Raw genomic sequence first — 13,720 nt, 5'->3', positions numbered from 1 at the left:
TATAGTTGTATCTTGCTTTGAAATCAGAGAATCTGACACACTTGAGCCAGGTATGAAGAGTGGAGATTTGAGTGGATTCGATAAAGACCTTAGTTGGAACCAAGTAGTCGAACATGAAGTGATGTTTACCCCTGGAATGTGATCATGTCAGTGGATACGTGCACCTGTCCTGTTATATGGAAGAATGAGAGCTAAACTATAAACATATGCATTGGGCTAATTATATGAAGTCATCTTAACCGTGGAATAACTTCTAGCTTTCAAGCGGAAAGAGAAAGTTAATTATTGCTGAATTAATAAGCTCCAAACTGCTCTGGAATCATTGGTATTAGTATACATCTAAATGGAGAAGGTAGGAATCAGAAGGGAATGGTGAGCACCAGAAACTGAGAGGTCAGGAGGGCACATCCAGCTGTGTCTAAATTGATGAGCCACACAACTCACATCTTTTGTACTGATTGTTCGCTGTATCTGGAAGATGCTCTGGGCTGCAAGTAACAGAAATCTCAACCTGTCCTAAATGTGAAGGAAAGGTATTATTTCACAGAGCAGGAAGTCTAAATGTAGGACAGGCTCCAGATGCAGCACAATGAAGGCTCTGGCTCTGTTTAATTGTTATTGCTCTGCCCTGTGTGTGTAGCTTTGTCCTTAGCCTGTTTCCGCTATTATTACAAGAGGAGGGAAAGGGAGGGGAGGAGAGGGAGGAGAGGAGGGGAGAGAGGGCTTTCCCATCAGCCTCATTAAGCTAGCAGCTGTCAGTGGCCACTATTGCATCACACATTATTGCCATAGACATGTCACGTGCTGATTGGCTTAAATGTCATCCCTGAGTCAATTACTTGACAAGAGGATGGAATTAATGTTATTGGCCTAGACCAGATAGAGACCTCAAATCTCCCACTTAGAGGATGGAGTCAGATTCCCCTTTATCACACAAGCTGCATATGAACAAAATTGGAGCTCTGTTAGATAGAATATGATGGGGGCCAGATGGGGAATGCATGCCTGATAGACAGCTAGCAGATTATACTACATATGCTAATCAAGCAACCTCTGACCAGGAATCAAAATTTTAAAATTCACTGTCCATAGGGCATAAAAGACTGATCACTTTGCAAGTTATACCTCTCACAAGTTAATATATTAGCATCTGAGTTTATACAGTTATCTCTCCAGGTCTTCAGAGAACTAAACCATTCTTGATATGTTGACAAAACAGGTGTCTGTGCCTGCATTTCTGAGGACCAGCCACACACCACAGAATAGAATGGTTTCACCAAGGGGGCTTTAGTTGGCATTCATTGATGACCCCCTTCTTGTCATATTTCATGCTTTCATCATTCGTATTTTATATTTCATCAAGTTTGAGTACATAATTGCTCTGAATGCATCAGTGGGAGCACCCTAAGTCTGTACCCTGGTTTAAAGTCTCAATCCAGTGCAAATACAAGTCCAAATGATTTCCTTTCCTCCCCATTTATTATGTTCTTTTAATTCTTATATATTTATATAACTATGTAAATTTATTTAAACGTGCAACGTTTTTTTGTTTATTATCTGTCACATCCACTGGACTAAGGGTAACGAGGACAGAGGCTTTGCCTGTTTTATTTACCACTGTAGCCCAGGACCTTAGTCTAAGCCTGGGCACTATTCTGTGTCAGGCATGTAGCTGGCCTTCAATAAATTCCAGGCAGTCCTTGCTTTGCACAGTTAGCGTGAGACCATAAAATGACTGTGTAAAGCATTCTTAATAAACTACGGAAAAAGTTAGAATTGTTCCATGATCGTTAAAAATGTTTGTCGAAACAAAAACTCTAATGTCAGTTATAAATGCATAGCAAAATAAGAAAAGAGTGAAACTCATATTCACTTAGTATACTGTAGTTTAAAAATTAGAAACATAGGAAAAAATAAAGTGTTTTATATATTTTTGCAAAAAATTTATTGAGTGCTTTGCTTCTGTATGTCTATTCTCTACTTCACTAATTCCTGGTTTTACATTCAATATATTCACCCTTGTGCTTTCTTTTGTTTTATACTGTTCTTTTCTTCCTAGCTTTTTGAGCTGCAATTTAAAAAAAAAAATTATTGGAGTATAGTTGACTTACAATGCTGTGTTAGTTTCTGCTGTACAGCAAAGTGAATCAGTTATACATATGTCCACTGTCTTTTAGATTCTTTCCCCATATAGGTCATTACAGAGTACTGAGTAGAGTTCCCTGTGCTATACAGGAGGTCCTTATTAGTTATCTATTTTATATATAGTAGTGTGTATATGTCAATCCCAATCTCCCAGTTTATCCATCTCCTGCCTTTCCCCCCCGGTAACCATAAGTTTATTTTTTACATCTGTGACTCTATTTCTGTTTTATAAATAATGAACTACAAATTTCGCTCATTACTTTTTGTTCTTTCATTTTTATTGAAAAATTATTTAGTGGTATTAGTTTTTCTCTAATCACTGCTTTAAATACATCCTGTAGATTCTGATAGTGTTTTCATTGTCTATTACTTATTTAAAATCATATAATTTCAGCTTGTATTTCTCCTTTTAGCCAAGGGTTGTTTAATAAAAGATTTTGTTTTTATATTTCTGTGACTACTCTGATCTGAAGACTGCTACCTCTGCTTTCTTTTTGTTTCCATTTGCCTGGTATACTTTCATTCATCCCTTCATGTTTAGCCTTTCTGAAGCACTTTGTTTTAGGTGTGTCTCTTGTACATAGCATGCAGTTAAGTTTAGTTTTGTGAGCCAAATTGAAAATCTTTTTGTTTTAATAAATAAATCAAGGACTTCCCTGGTGGTACAGTGGTTAAGAATCCACCTGCCAATGCAGGGGACACGGGTTCAAGCCCTGGTCCTGGAAGATGCCATGGAGCAACTAAGCCCATGTGCCACAACTACTGAGCCTGCGTGCCACAACTGCTGAAGCATGCACACCTAGAGCCCGTGCTCTGCAGCAAGAGAAGCCACCGTAGTGAGAAGCCCGCGCACCGCAACAAAGAGTAGCCCCTGCTCGCCGCAACTAGAGAAAGCGCGCGCGCAGCAACGAAGACCCAACACAGGCAAAATAATTAATTAAAAAAACCAAAACACTCCCTGCTCTCCTCTCCCCCCAGCCCTTGACAACCACCATTCTACTTTCTGTCTCTATGAAGCTGACAACAGTAGAGACCCCGTATAAGTGGAATCATACAGTATTTGTCCTTTTGTGACTGGCTCACTTCACTCAGCATGATGTCCTCAAGTTTCATCCATGTAATAGCATGGGTTAGAATTTCCTTCCATGGGATGGATAGACTACCTTTTGTTTATCCTTTTATTTTTCAACGGACACTTGGTTGCTTCCACCTTTTGGCTATTGTGAACAATGCTGCTGTGAACACGGATACATAAATATCTCTTCGTGTCCCTGTTGTCAATTATTTTGCGTATATACTGTATTATAATTTTTAAGTTTATAATTTTTTCATCCCATTATTATGTTCCATATTATTCTGTATAATTTGAATGACAAAGTTGTAAGGGACTTTACAGATGACCTGGCCCAACTCTCTCATTTTTCAGATGAAGAAGCTAATACCCAGTAGGCTTTAGTAGATAAAGTCTCACAATTAATTCGTGGCAGACTTGAGACTAGAACCCAAGCCTCTGGACTCCTAATCCAGAGAGTTTGCTATCATATGGGCCCTCCCTGTGACCCTGCTAGTGATATCCACCCCCTCTCCTGCTTGAATCTAAAACTTGTTGAAGACAATCTTATATGCGCTCACATACTTGATATTTTGAAACACTGGGCAAAGTCGTACTGCCTGTACCTAAATTAATAACTTTTATCTCTGGAAGAGAATTAACTAGCAACTAGCAATGTGTACACGCCTCCTCAAGACTGGCACCAAAAGCAAGACTCCCCAAAGGCAGATATGCTACGACAAACAGCTTTGCGACTGGTTACTTGTCATGGCAACGGCTCGAGGAAGAAAAACGAAATCCTAAACTCTCTGGCTTCTACAAGCTTGTAAGAGCCAATTATGCACCTCTCTTCCCAATTCCACGTTTGGTGACGTAACATTGGCAGCTTGAAATCAGCCATAGTGGAAGAGTGTACACCTCAGAAACCAGCAGATGCTACAAACTGTGCCCCATGTTCCCACTGAAAGCTGGCGGTTAAGCATTTATCAGCACCTACTGTTGCCAGGGACTGGGCTCAGAGTTATGGGTGGTGGTGGCAATGTTATTTAGTCCAGCTTATAATCGATAAACCTTAGTCATTTAGTCATATTAAGCCAACCATTTATTCTTCTTTCAAGTATTTATTATTTATTTGTTTTTGGCTGCATTGTGGCGCGCGGGCTTCTCTCTAGTTGTGGCGTGCGGGTTCTCTCTCTCTAGTTGTGGCACGTGGGCTCCAGGGCGCGTGGGCTCAGTAGTTGCGGCACGTGGGCTTCTTTGCCCCGCGGCATGTGGGATCCTAGCTCCCCAACCAGGGGTCGAGCCCATGTCCCCTGTATCGCAAGGCAAACTCTTTACCACTGGACCCCCAGGGAAGCCCCCCAATCATTTGTTCTTACTCTACTACTTATATTTGTTTCCTCAGGTGTAAAAAATAAAAGCAACAAAAATGTCATCTATCTCCAGGAAAAACTGTATTACGATAACTCGGTAAGCATGGGTGTCAAGGGAGAACTAATGCGGGTACTTGCCTGGCACCTCAGATCCGATTTGCGGGAAGTGCAAGCATCCTCAAAGAACAAGAAGCCGACAAGCGCAGTGTATGGAGAAGAGAAGCCTTCCTCTGAGGAGAACAGGATTCACATACCCAGGCCACAGGTGGATTCCTGAGGCGAGGGATATTTGGGGGTGTGGTTTTGTCATGCCAGCCACCCACCTTCCCACCAAGCCCCAGAGACATGACGAGGGAACTTAAGAATGTGGCCTTGGCTCCTCGGAGTCTGATAGCTTCATTACAATTCAGGCGCAGAGAGGATCTGACGGAGAGGAGTGGCAGGTCGTCAGTGAGCAGACTAAGGTAAGTTTCTTAGAGCAGGGGTCCCCAACCCCTGGGCTGTGGACTGCTACTGGTCCTTGGCCTGTCAGGACCTGGGCTGCATAGCTGGAGGTGAGTGGTGGGCAAGCACCTGCCGCTCTCCATCACCCGCCATAGCTTGCATTACCGCCTGAACCATCCCCCCCGCCTCCCCCGCAATCCGTGGAAAAATTGTCTTCCACGAAACCAATCCCTGGTGCCGAAAAGGCCAGGGACCGCTCTCTTAGATGGAAGACACAGCAACAAACTCAGCCCTTCTGCGGGTAAAACACCAAGAAAACTCAAATGGAGACAACCAGAACTTGCAGGTTCGTTGGGTCAAAACACAGTGTCTAGACTGGTTGTAGGTCCCAGCGACCCTGACGGATGTGGAGTCTGAACCAAGTGTTGTTTCTGTTACCAATGAAGTTGTAACCTACTCCCTTATTTGTTACCCAGGGTGGGTGGTTTAGGAAACTAAGGGTTATAACAGTTCAAAGAGAGGATAAATGACAATCTTTCCACCATGTATACCACATTTGATGTCCACATGTGCAAGAACAGAAGTGTCCTCTTCACCTTCAGTATTCTTAAGTGCTTTTGATCATGTAGCTGGTCCCTACTTTATTGTTTGTTTAATAAACAAATTCATGGATCCCTTTCTTTCCATTCCCAGCACCGCTAACAAAGATCAGGCATAAATACTTAGTACCTATGATGTCCAGGCACTGTGCTAGAGATGAAGAGACAAAGGTAGAATTCTTCTCCTCAAAGACTTAAAGTCAGTAAAAGGAAATGAACATGCTACAGCAGTAGCCCTGTGACTGCTCTCCACTTCCTTGGTCTCCTTCCTACTCCAACCCATAGTGGATGTGCTAGTAGTTTCACTGTCCTGAAAGACCACTTCGATCATGTCACCCACCCAATCATCTCTATGACACTCCCATGCCGGTAACGTCCAGTCCAACCTCCTCAGAAGCTGGGCTACCCCAGGCCAACTCCTCTCTGAGGCTCTCCAATGTTTCCCACAACTCTGCTACACAACCTCCCTGATCCAGACAAACCAATTTCATCATTGTTCATTGAACGTGCCCTGTGTTTCTTCTCCCCCTTTAAAACATACCTCTTTCCCTACAAATGCCCTCCCTGTTCATTTTTCATATCCGAATCCCTTCTGCCTTCCAAAATCCTATTCAAGTTAAACTTTACCCAGAGTCTTTTCTCCACCTTAGAGGTGAGGCTTATTCATTCATTCAACAAGACAAATTAGCTGCGTCTTTACTGGGTGTGAAGAGCAGTGCTAGGGATGTACAGCACCTGGAAAAAATGCCTTACATGTAATAAATTCTTAAATAATTATTGACTTGCTGTGAAGTAGAAATTCTGGTCCTATTTAATCTTGTCCTTACCCAGTGAATATCTGTAAGCCTATTAAGAACTTGATGGAGTGATTGAAACTTCCCAAATTAAAGAATATTCTAATATATATCTGTCTTGTTTTGACAGTTAAAGGAAGGTTATTTGTAATCTCTACAGAAATAAGTGATATCTGTTCTTTTGTCAAAGTGAACAATGCATTCTTCCAGGTAAGAAACGTCTGTCCTTGTCCTGACAGTAGCCAGTTTGAAGTCCTTCGAGCTTGAGATTACTGTAACTTGTCCCACTATTAAATATTGCCTTGTGTCTTGTGAGTCCTGTATTCTATAAGCCCACGTGCAGCAACGAAGACCCAACACAACAACAAAAATAAATAAATAAAACTCATCAGGGGACTTCCCTGGTGGCACAGTGGTTAATCCACCTGTCAATGCAGGGGACATGGGTTCCATCCCTGGTCTGGGAAAATCCCACATGCTGTGGAGCAACTGGGCCCACGCGTCACAACTACTGAGCCTGTGCACTGGAGCCCACGAACCACAACTACTGCGTCCGAGTGCCACAGCTATTGAAGCCCACACGCCTAGAGCCCATGTTCTGCAACAAGAGAAGCCACCACAATGAGAAGCCCACTCACCACAATGAAGAGTAACCCCCACCCCCCACTCACTGCAACTAGAGAAAGCCTGTGAGCAGCAACAAAGACCCAACGCAGACAAAAAAAAAAAAAAACTCATCAGAAAACTGAGGATTTCTTCAGGATTTCAGGAACTGAAGAAACCTAAATAAACTAAAATTCAGAAAGCAAGGAGTCCTTCACAGAAGAGAAAATGTTCCTGGCTGCTCTTCTCCCTGTGAAATGCTGAGAAGAGGGCTCTGCCTCATCTGGTGGGCAAGGAAAAGCCAACCAAATCTTTAACAAGTTTAACAGCATAGGTGGTTGGGCATGACAGATCAGAATTCAGAAGAGCTCCAGTCACATAGCAAGTTTGTACCCACTCACCAACTCTTTCAATAAGTCTTCACAGAATACTGGAGAGCAATATGCCAATGGCTGGGGCAGGATAAGAGGCCTGAGACATATCCATTTTCAGGTGTGCAGGGCCTCTCTTAAGTGCAAGACAGACGCCCTCAGAATAAGAAGGCAGATCAGGAGAGCTGACGGAAGTCTAACCTAAATGCCTATGGCTTTCAGTTCCAAATGCTGGGGAAGGAGAAAAAGAACTGAGAGAAACTCTGCTCGAACAATCTGAGTTTCCACAGAATAGAAGGCAACTGTCCCCCACAGACTGGTAAAAGTACAGCAGGATAGACAGAGATCTCCTGAGTTACAGAAATCTGGAGCCAGTACTGGAGAACAAAGAGAACTCCTCAATAACCCCAAAAGTTGTCAACCAAGTTATAAAGCAGAAAGGCATCACCAACAGTTTAAAGAACTGAGAGCTCAGCTGTAAAGTACAAAGAGATCTCTGAAAACTTGCCATTGCTCAGATCTTTCTCCCTGCAGAGCAGAAAGTCCTAATTCCACCATCAAAACATTTAGAAACGGTGTTGAACTAAATCCAGCTAAAAATACAACAAAGTCCAAACCAAGGTCAACTACTGAACAAACTGACTCAGCCCCCAACTCTAGTGGCCTGACACAAAAAGGGTATGCACTTTTCTAGAGGAAAATATTTACTTTATCCTTTACTATTTTTATATCAGTACATATCATTCAGTGTGCAATCAAAAATTACAAAACACATGAAGAAGCAATAAAATGAGATCCATGGAAAGGAAAGAAAAGAAACAGTCAATAGAAACAGACCCAGAGATGGCCTGAAGTTGGAATGATCAGATAAGAACTTTAAATTAGCTGTGTTAAAATGCTATAGGGTCTAGTAGAAAAGGTGAACAATATGCACGCAAAGATAGAGAAATTTAGCAGAGACATAAAATCTATTACAAAAAAGAACCTCATGGAAAAGTTAGAAATAAAAAGTTCAGTATCAGAAAAGAATAATTCACTAGATAGGATTAACAGCAAACCAGATATAGCAGGAAAAGGAGAATCAATGAACTTGAATATGAGACAACAGAAAGCATCCAAGCTGAGAAAAGATAGTGAGAGGGAAAAAAAAAAAAAAAAAGACCTGAGTGTCCAATATCTGTGGAACAATACCCAATGGTTTAATATATAGGTAATTGAAGTCTCAGAAAGAAAGGAGAGACAGAATGGAGAAGAAATATATGAAGAGATAATGACTAAGAATGTCCTGCAATTTGATGAAAGACATCAATTCATAAATCCAAGAAGTTAAAGAAACCTCAAAGGAAAAAAAAATCTAGGCATATCATAATCACAAGGTTAAAGCAAAGATAAATAGCAAATATAAAATCAGTTAGAGAAAAAAAGGCACATTAAATACAGGAGACAATAGCAAATAGATGAAAATAAAAGTGAAAATGCTAAAGAAATGAACCAGTGAAAACATCCTACAAAACCAAGGCAAAATAAAGACATTTTCAGACTGACAACAGCAGAGAGAACTTATCCTCAGAGACCTGCACTATAAGTTTTTCAGGCTGAAGGAAAATGATGCCAGATGAAGCTCAATATATACAGGAAGGGATGGTGGGTAAATATGCATTTAAAAAAAAACTTAAAAAAATCTTCACCTTTTAAATATATTTATGTAAATGTTTCTTTGAAAAATTATTGATGTTTTAAAACAAAATGTAAAGTAATAATGCATTGTAGGGTTTATGGTATATGTAGAAGGAAAATATAAGATAATAAGAGAGCAAAGAGTGGATATGGGTAAATTAAAATGTACAGTTATAAGGTTCTTATACTATCTATACAGTTGAATATTATTTGAAGATAGACTAGGGTAACTGAAAAATACTTATTAAAATCTCTAGAGCACCTTCTAAAAATAACACAAAGTTGGATATAACACTAAAAAGTGAATAGATGAAGCAAAATAAAATACTAAAAATAACACATGATCACACACACACAAAGGAAGGACAGGAGGAATGGAGAACCAAAGAACGAATGGGAAAATAAAAGCCAACTAACAAGACAGGATACTTAAAGCCAACCATATCAATAATTACATTCAATGTAAATGGAATATACACTTCATTCACAGGCAGAGATTATGCACATCCCCAGTGGTTGATGTTGGCTGCCATCAGCAACCTCTCTCGGACCAGTAGCTGGAACACTTACGCGTGGCCTCCCTGTGTGGCTTGGGGTTCCTCACTCATGGCACTGAAATTCAAGGGTGCACATCCCAAACAGAAAGAGAGAGCCAGAGGGGACCTGCATATCCTTTTATGACTTAACTCTGGAGGTCTTATTTCTGAGGTCATTACAAAGAATCACCACATTCAAGGGTAAAAGGCCTTCCACTTCTTAACTGGGGGAGAGGCAAGTTTCTGGAAGAGCTTGTAAGACTGCAAATACTGTTGCAGTCATTTTTGGAAAGACAAAAATCTGTCACAGGCTCCATTTGATGAGGTAGTGACTTGGTTATTTTTTAGGTTCCAAGCCATTACTAGGCATCTCTCTTCAATTACAGGTAGGCCAGATGGTCAGTTATCTCCATGATCATTGGTGGACAGGATCCTCTAACATTCGTAGGGAGTGGGCTAAAGGGGATATTTTGATCACTCTTCCTAAATGAAGTAGCACCAAGGCCTAGATATGAAGCAGTTTTGTCAGAGAGATTAGGGCTTGGCAAATTATTACTTGAGGGCCAAATCCAGCCTGCAACTTGTTTTTGTAAATAAAATTCTATTGGAACACAGCCACCCCTATTTGTTTATATAATATCCCTGGCTGTTTTCACATTACAATGGCAGACTTGAGTTGTTGCAACAGAGACCTACAATATTTTCTATATGGCCTTTACAGCAAAAGATTTCTGACTTATATCTCATCATAGGAACAGGTGGATGTACTTTCCTGTCTCAGGATCTCAGGATCTGAAAGGAGATTTTCCCAGTCTCCTTCAGTCTCATCTGTTTGATTAAGATGCACTGGGGGAGGGGCTGGTAGGATGCTCTACTTTTAAGAGGCGGGAGGATGGTGGATATCTTGGCCACCAAGTGTATTGATGAAGCTAAGCGCACCACAGATCAGAGGTAGATGTCTATACAGATATTTCTTAAGAAGATCTCAGACTAGGTGGAATCTTATCCACAGACTCCAGATCACTTCTTGTCCCATCTATTTACTAAGAGTAGATGGCAGAGTCAATGGAACAGCCTTTATTGGGGTTGGGGTAGTCTGACACAGGAAGGAATCAAAGAATCACCTCAGAAGACTTCTCTGTGCTGGGGGGATTGGATGATCAGGTCTTCCGGATCACTGCTTTTCAAGCATACATATTTCTGGGGTTTTCCTTCTATCTTATGCTCATTACTTTTTTTGTCTCCAGTAAAGGCTCTTTCCGTAGCATACACAGGGAGTCAGTTGTCATGGGCTCTCCCTCAATAATAGCAAGTTCATGGAAATAGGTATTCATGGAAACTGTTTTATGAAAGCGTCCTCCATGTCTTGAATTCTCTGCCTGTAAATATTTGTTCCCTCTACATTGACAATTTCTGTCCAGTCCTTACATTCTTCTTAAATCAATTTGTTTTAAAGAATGTCCATCTGCTCAGGGAGTTCTCTAAGAGCCTCTATTTTTAGGGCTTTGTATTTATTTTCCAGTTGTGCTTTTGTTAAGTGCAGTGATCAAAAGTTGTTATAACTTTTTGTTGTTTTTCTCCCTCTTCATGCCCAGCTCACACCCCATCACTCATTTTATTTTTTAACAATAATAATCATAGCTGCCATTTATTTCATGTTTACCATTATTGAGATACTGAACTAGATATTCTGTATAACTTATCTCAGTTAAATCGTCACACTTGATATTCTTCACTGCATTTATTAGGGTGGAATTTATTAACCCAGTTATAATGATATAACCTAAACATCAAGACACCCAATTATAATACAAAAGACATAAAACATTATTTAGAAAGAAAAGTTCTCAGCAACCCAGAATATATTTGTTATAAGATTAAGGTACATATATATATATATATATATATATATACATATATATATATTTTTAACATCTTTATTGGGGTATAATTGCTTTACAATGGCGTGTTAGTTTCTGCTTTATAACAAAGTGAATCAGTTATACATATACATATGTTCCCATATCTCTTCCCTCTTGCGTCTCTCTCCCTCCCACCCTCCCTATCCCACCCCTCTAGGTGGCCACAAACCACCGAGCTGATCTGATCTCCCTGTGCTATGCGGCTGCTTCCCACTAGCTATCTATTTTACATTTGGTAGTGTATATATGTCCATGCCACTCTCTCACTTTTTCACAGCTTACCCTTCCCCCTCCCCATATCCTCAAGTCCATGCTCTAGTAGGTTTGTGTCTTTATTGCCATCTTACCCCTAGGTTCTTCATGACCTTTTTTTTTTTTTCTTAGATTCCATATATATGTGTTAGCATACGGTATTTGTTTTTCTCTTTCTGACTTACTTCACTCTGTATGACAGACTCTAGGTCCATCCACCTCACTACAAATAACTCAATTTCGTTTCTTTTTATGGCTGAGTAATATTCCATTGTATATATGCATCACTCATTTTTGATTGTAGATGGTCTCTACCATTTTCAACTAATATTGTTGTAGTTTTGCAATAGGGAAGAACAAATCTCACTCCATATTAGATCTGTTCCTCTTTACTTTAACCTTTGGTGCTCTGTTGCCTGCGCTTAGTCATGCTGGCTCTGCACCTTTTGTAAAAGAACGTTGCCTGTAGCCTGAAATATACAGGATAGCTTTTCTCAGGGATCTGACCTTTAAGAGTCCCTTCATATAGAGAAAAGAAGTTGCAGAACAGAGAATAACATTTGTTGGAGGTTTACAGGAACATCATGACCTGACCTACATGGACAGCTGCAAGAACAAAGGATTCGGACACCAAGAAGTTTGCGACAACTAACCACGCTCCGCCCTCACCTTGCCTTTAAAAGTGCTTTGCTGAAACCCTTCAAGGAGTTTGGGGTTTGGGGGGCATGAACCACCCATCTCCTTGCTTGGCCCTGCAATAAACCTTTGTCTGCTCCAAACTCCGACATTTCAGTATTGTTTGGCCTCACTGTGTGTCAGGCACGCAAACTTGCATTCGGTAACAATTTTGGCAAAGCTAGTCTAGGAATCTGTGCCCATGGCAGGTCAACAGGTCAACCCCTTTGCTGAGTCCCCCAGCAGCTGCCAGAGCTCATTTTGCTCTGGGGATCTCGGAGGCGCTGGCCCCAGAGGCACCGGCAGCCCCACAGCACGAGGCTTCGTGGAGCCACGAAATGTTCACAGCTGCGGTCTACATTCGGAGTCGCTTAGGGGTAAGGAGCTCTAGCTTCAGCAGATGGGGAATTCTCTCCACTCCATTTGGGCTCATCCCCTTCTGGGAAGTGAGCCACTCTGGGTCTGTTCTCCTTCGAGAGCTAGGCCACTCTATTTGGAGGCCTCCGTCTGGGAGTGGAAGTGGAGTTTTTAGACCACACCTCCTCGGATTTTCTGTCTGTGCAATCATAGCTTATTTGTTGTTTGTATGTGTGTTTGTATCAGTACTTGCATTGGCCAGTTGAGATGTCTTTGGCAAATAACGGGGCTCGCGTGTGACCACACCAGGGTATCCTTCCCTGTTGCATTGGGCTTTGCCTGTGATGGAGCATTGGTTGGGATTTTCCCTTTTGGACTAGCCTTGGTCGTTTATTCAGCTTCATCTCTGATGGGGCATTGGTTGGGGTTCTCCCCCTTTTGGACTGACAGGACATTGGTTTGGAATCTCCCTTTTGGAGCTAGGGAACTGTGACTCTGAGAGACTGATGTAAGTTGTTGTTGGCTTGATATTTGATAACACTGGTCATGAATAATTCAGTGTGGATAATCGGAGTTCTGTTCCATCCTATAGTCCCCCTAGGGTGTATTTTGCAAAACTGGGAGATCTTCATCTCTGCTTCCATAAATGAAAGAAAACGATATTTTTACTGTAACACTGTGTGACCTCAGTACTCCCTGAGATCTGGAAAACAACAGCCCCCAATGCTCTGTTATTATATCAAAGTGGGCCTTTTGCACTTGCTTTTGATTTTATCTTGGAGGGGTGTGTGTGTGTCTCAGTACCTGAGTCCAAATCCTATTCTCTCTTCCTGGTTTTGCTGAAAATAAGGCATGTGAATGTGAATGAATTATACACACACACACACACATATATATATATATATATGTGTGTGTGTGTGT

The 13,720-nt window shown here is 41.2% G+C and overlaps 1 protein-coding gene across 1 annotated transcript in view; it reads left to right on the top strand.

Annotated features, from left to right (window-relative positions):
- Nucleotides 1-4,914: 4,914 nt before the first annotated feature.
- EGLN1 (egl-9 family hypoxia inducible factor 1) overlaps nt 4,915-13,720 on the top strand; it is a 94,357-nt gene continuing 85,551 nt past the window's right edge. Inside the window, exon 1 of the mRNA XM_029200849.1 lies at nt 4,915-5,033. Coding sequence (XP_029056682.1) covers nt 4,915-5,033 — 119 coding nt within the window. The remainder of the gene's footprint in view (nt 5,034-13,720) is intronic.

This window comes from Monodon monoceros, unplaced genomic scaffold (genome assembly GCF_005190385.1).
Source record: "Monodon monoceros isolate NGI ecotype Baffin Bay Population unplaced genomic scaffold, NGI_Narwhal_1 Super_Scaffold_4, whole genome shotgun sequence".
Classification (NCBI taxonomy): domain Eukaryota; kingdom Metazoa; phylum Chordata; class Mammalia; order Artiodactyla; family Monodontidae; genus Monodon; species Monodon monoceros.
Note: the sequence above shows the minus strand (reverse complement) of the source record. Positions and strands in the feature narration are given on the sequence as shown.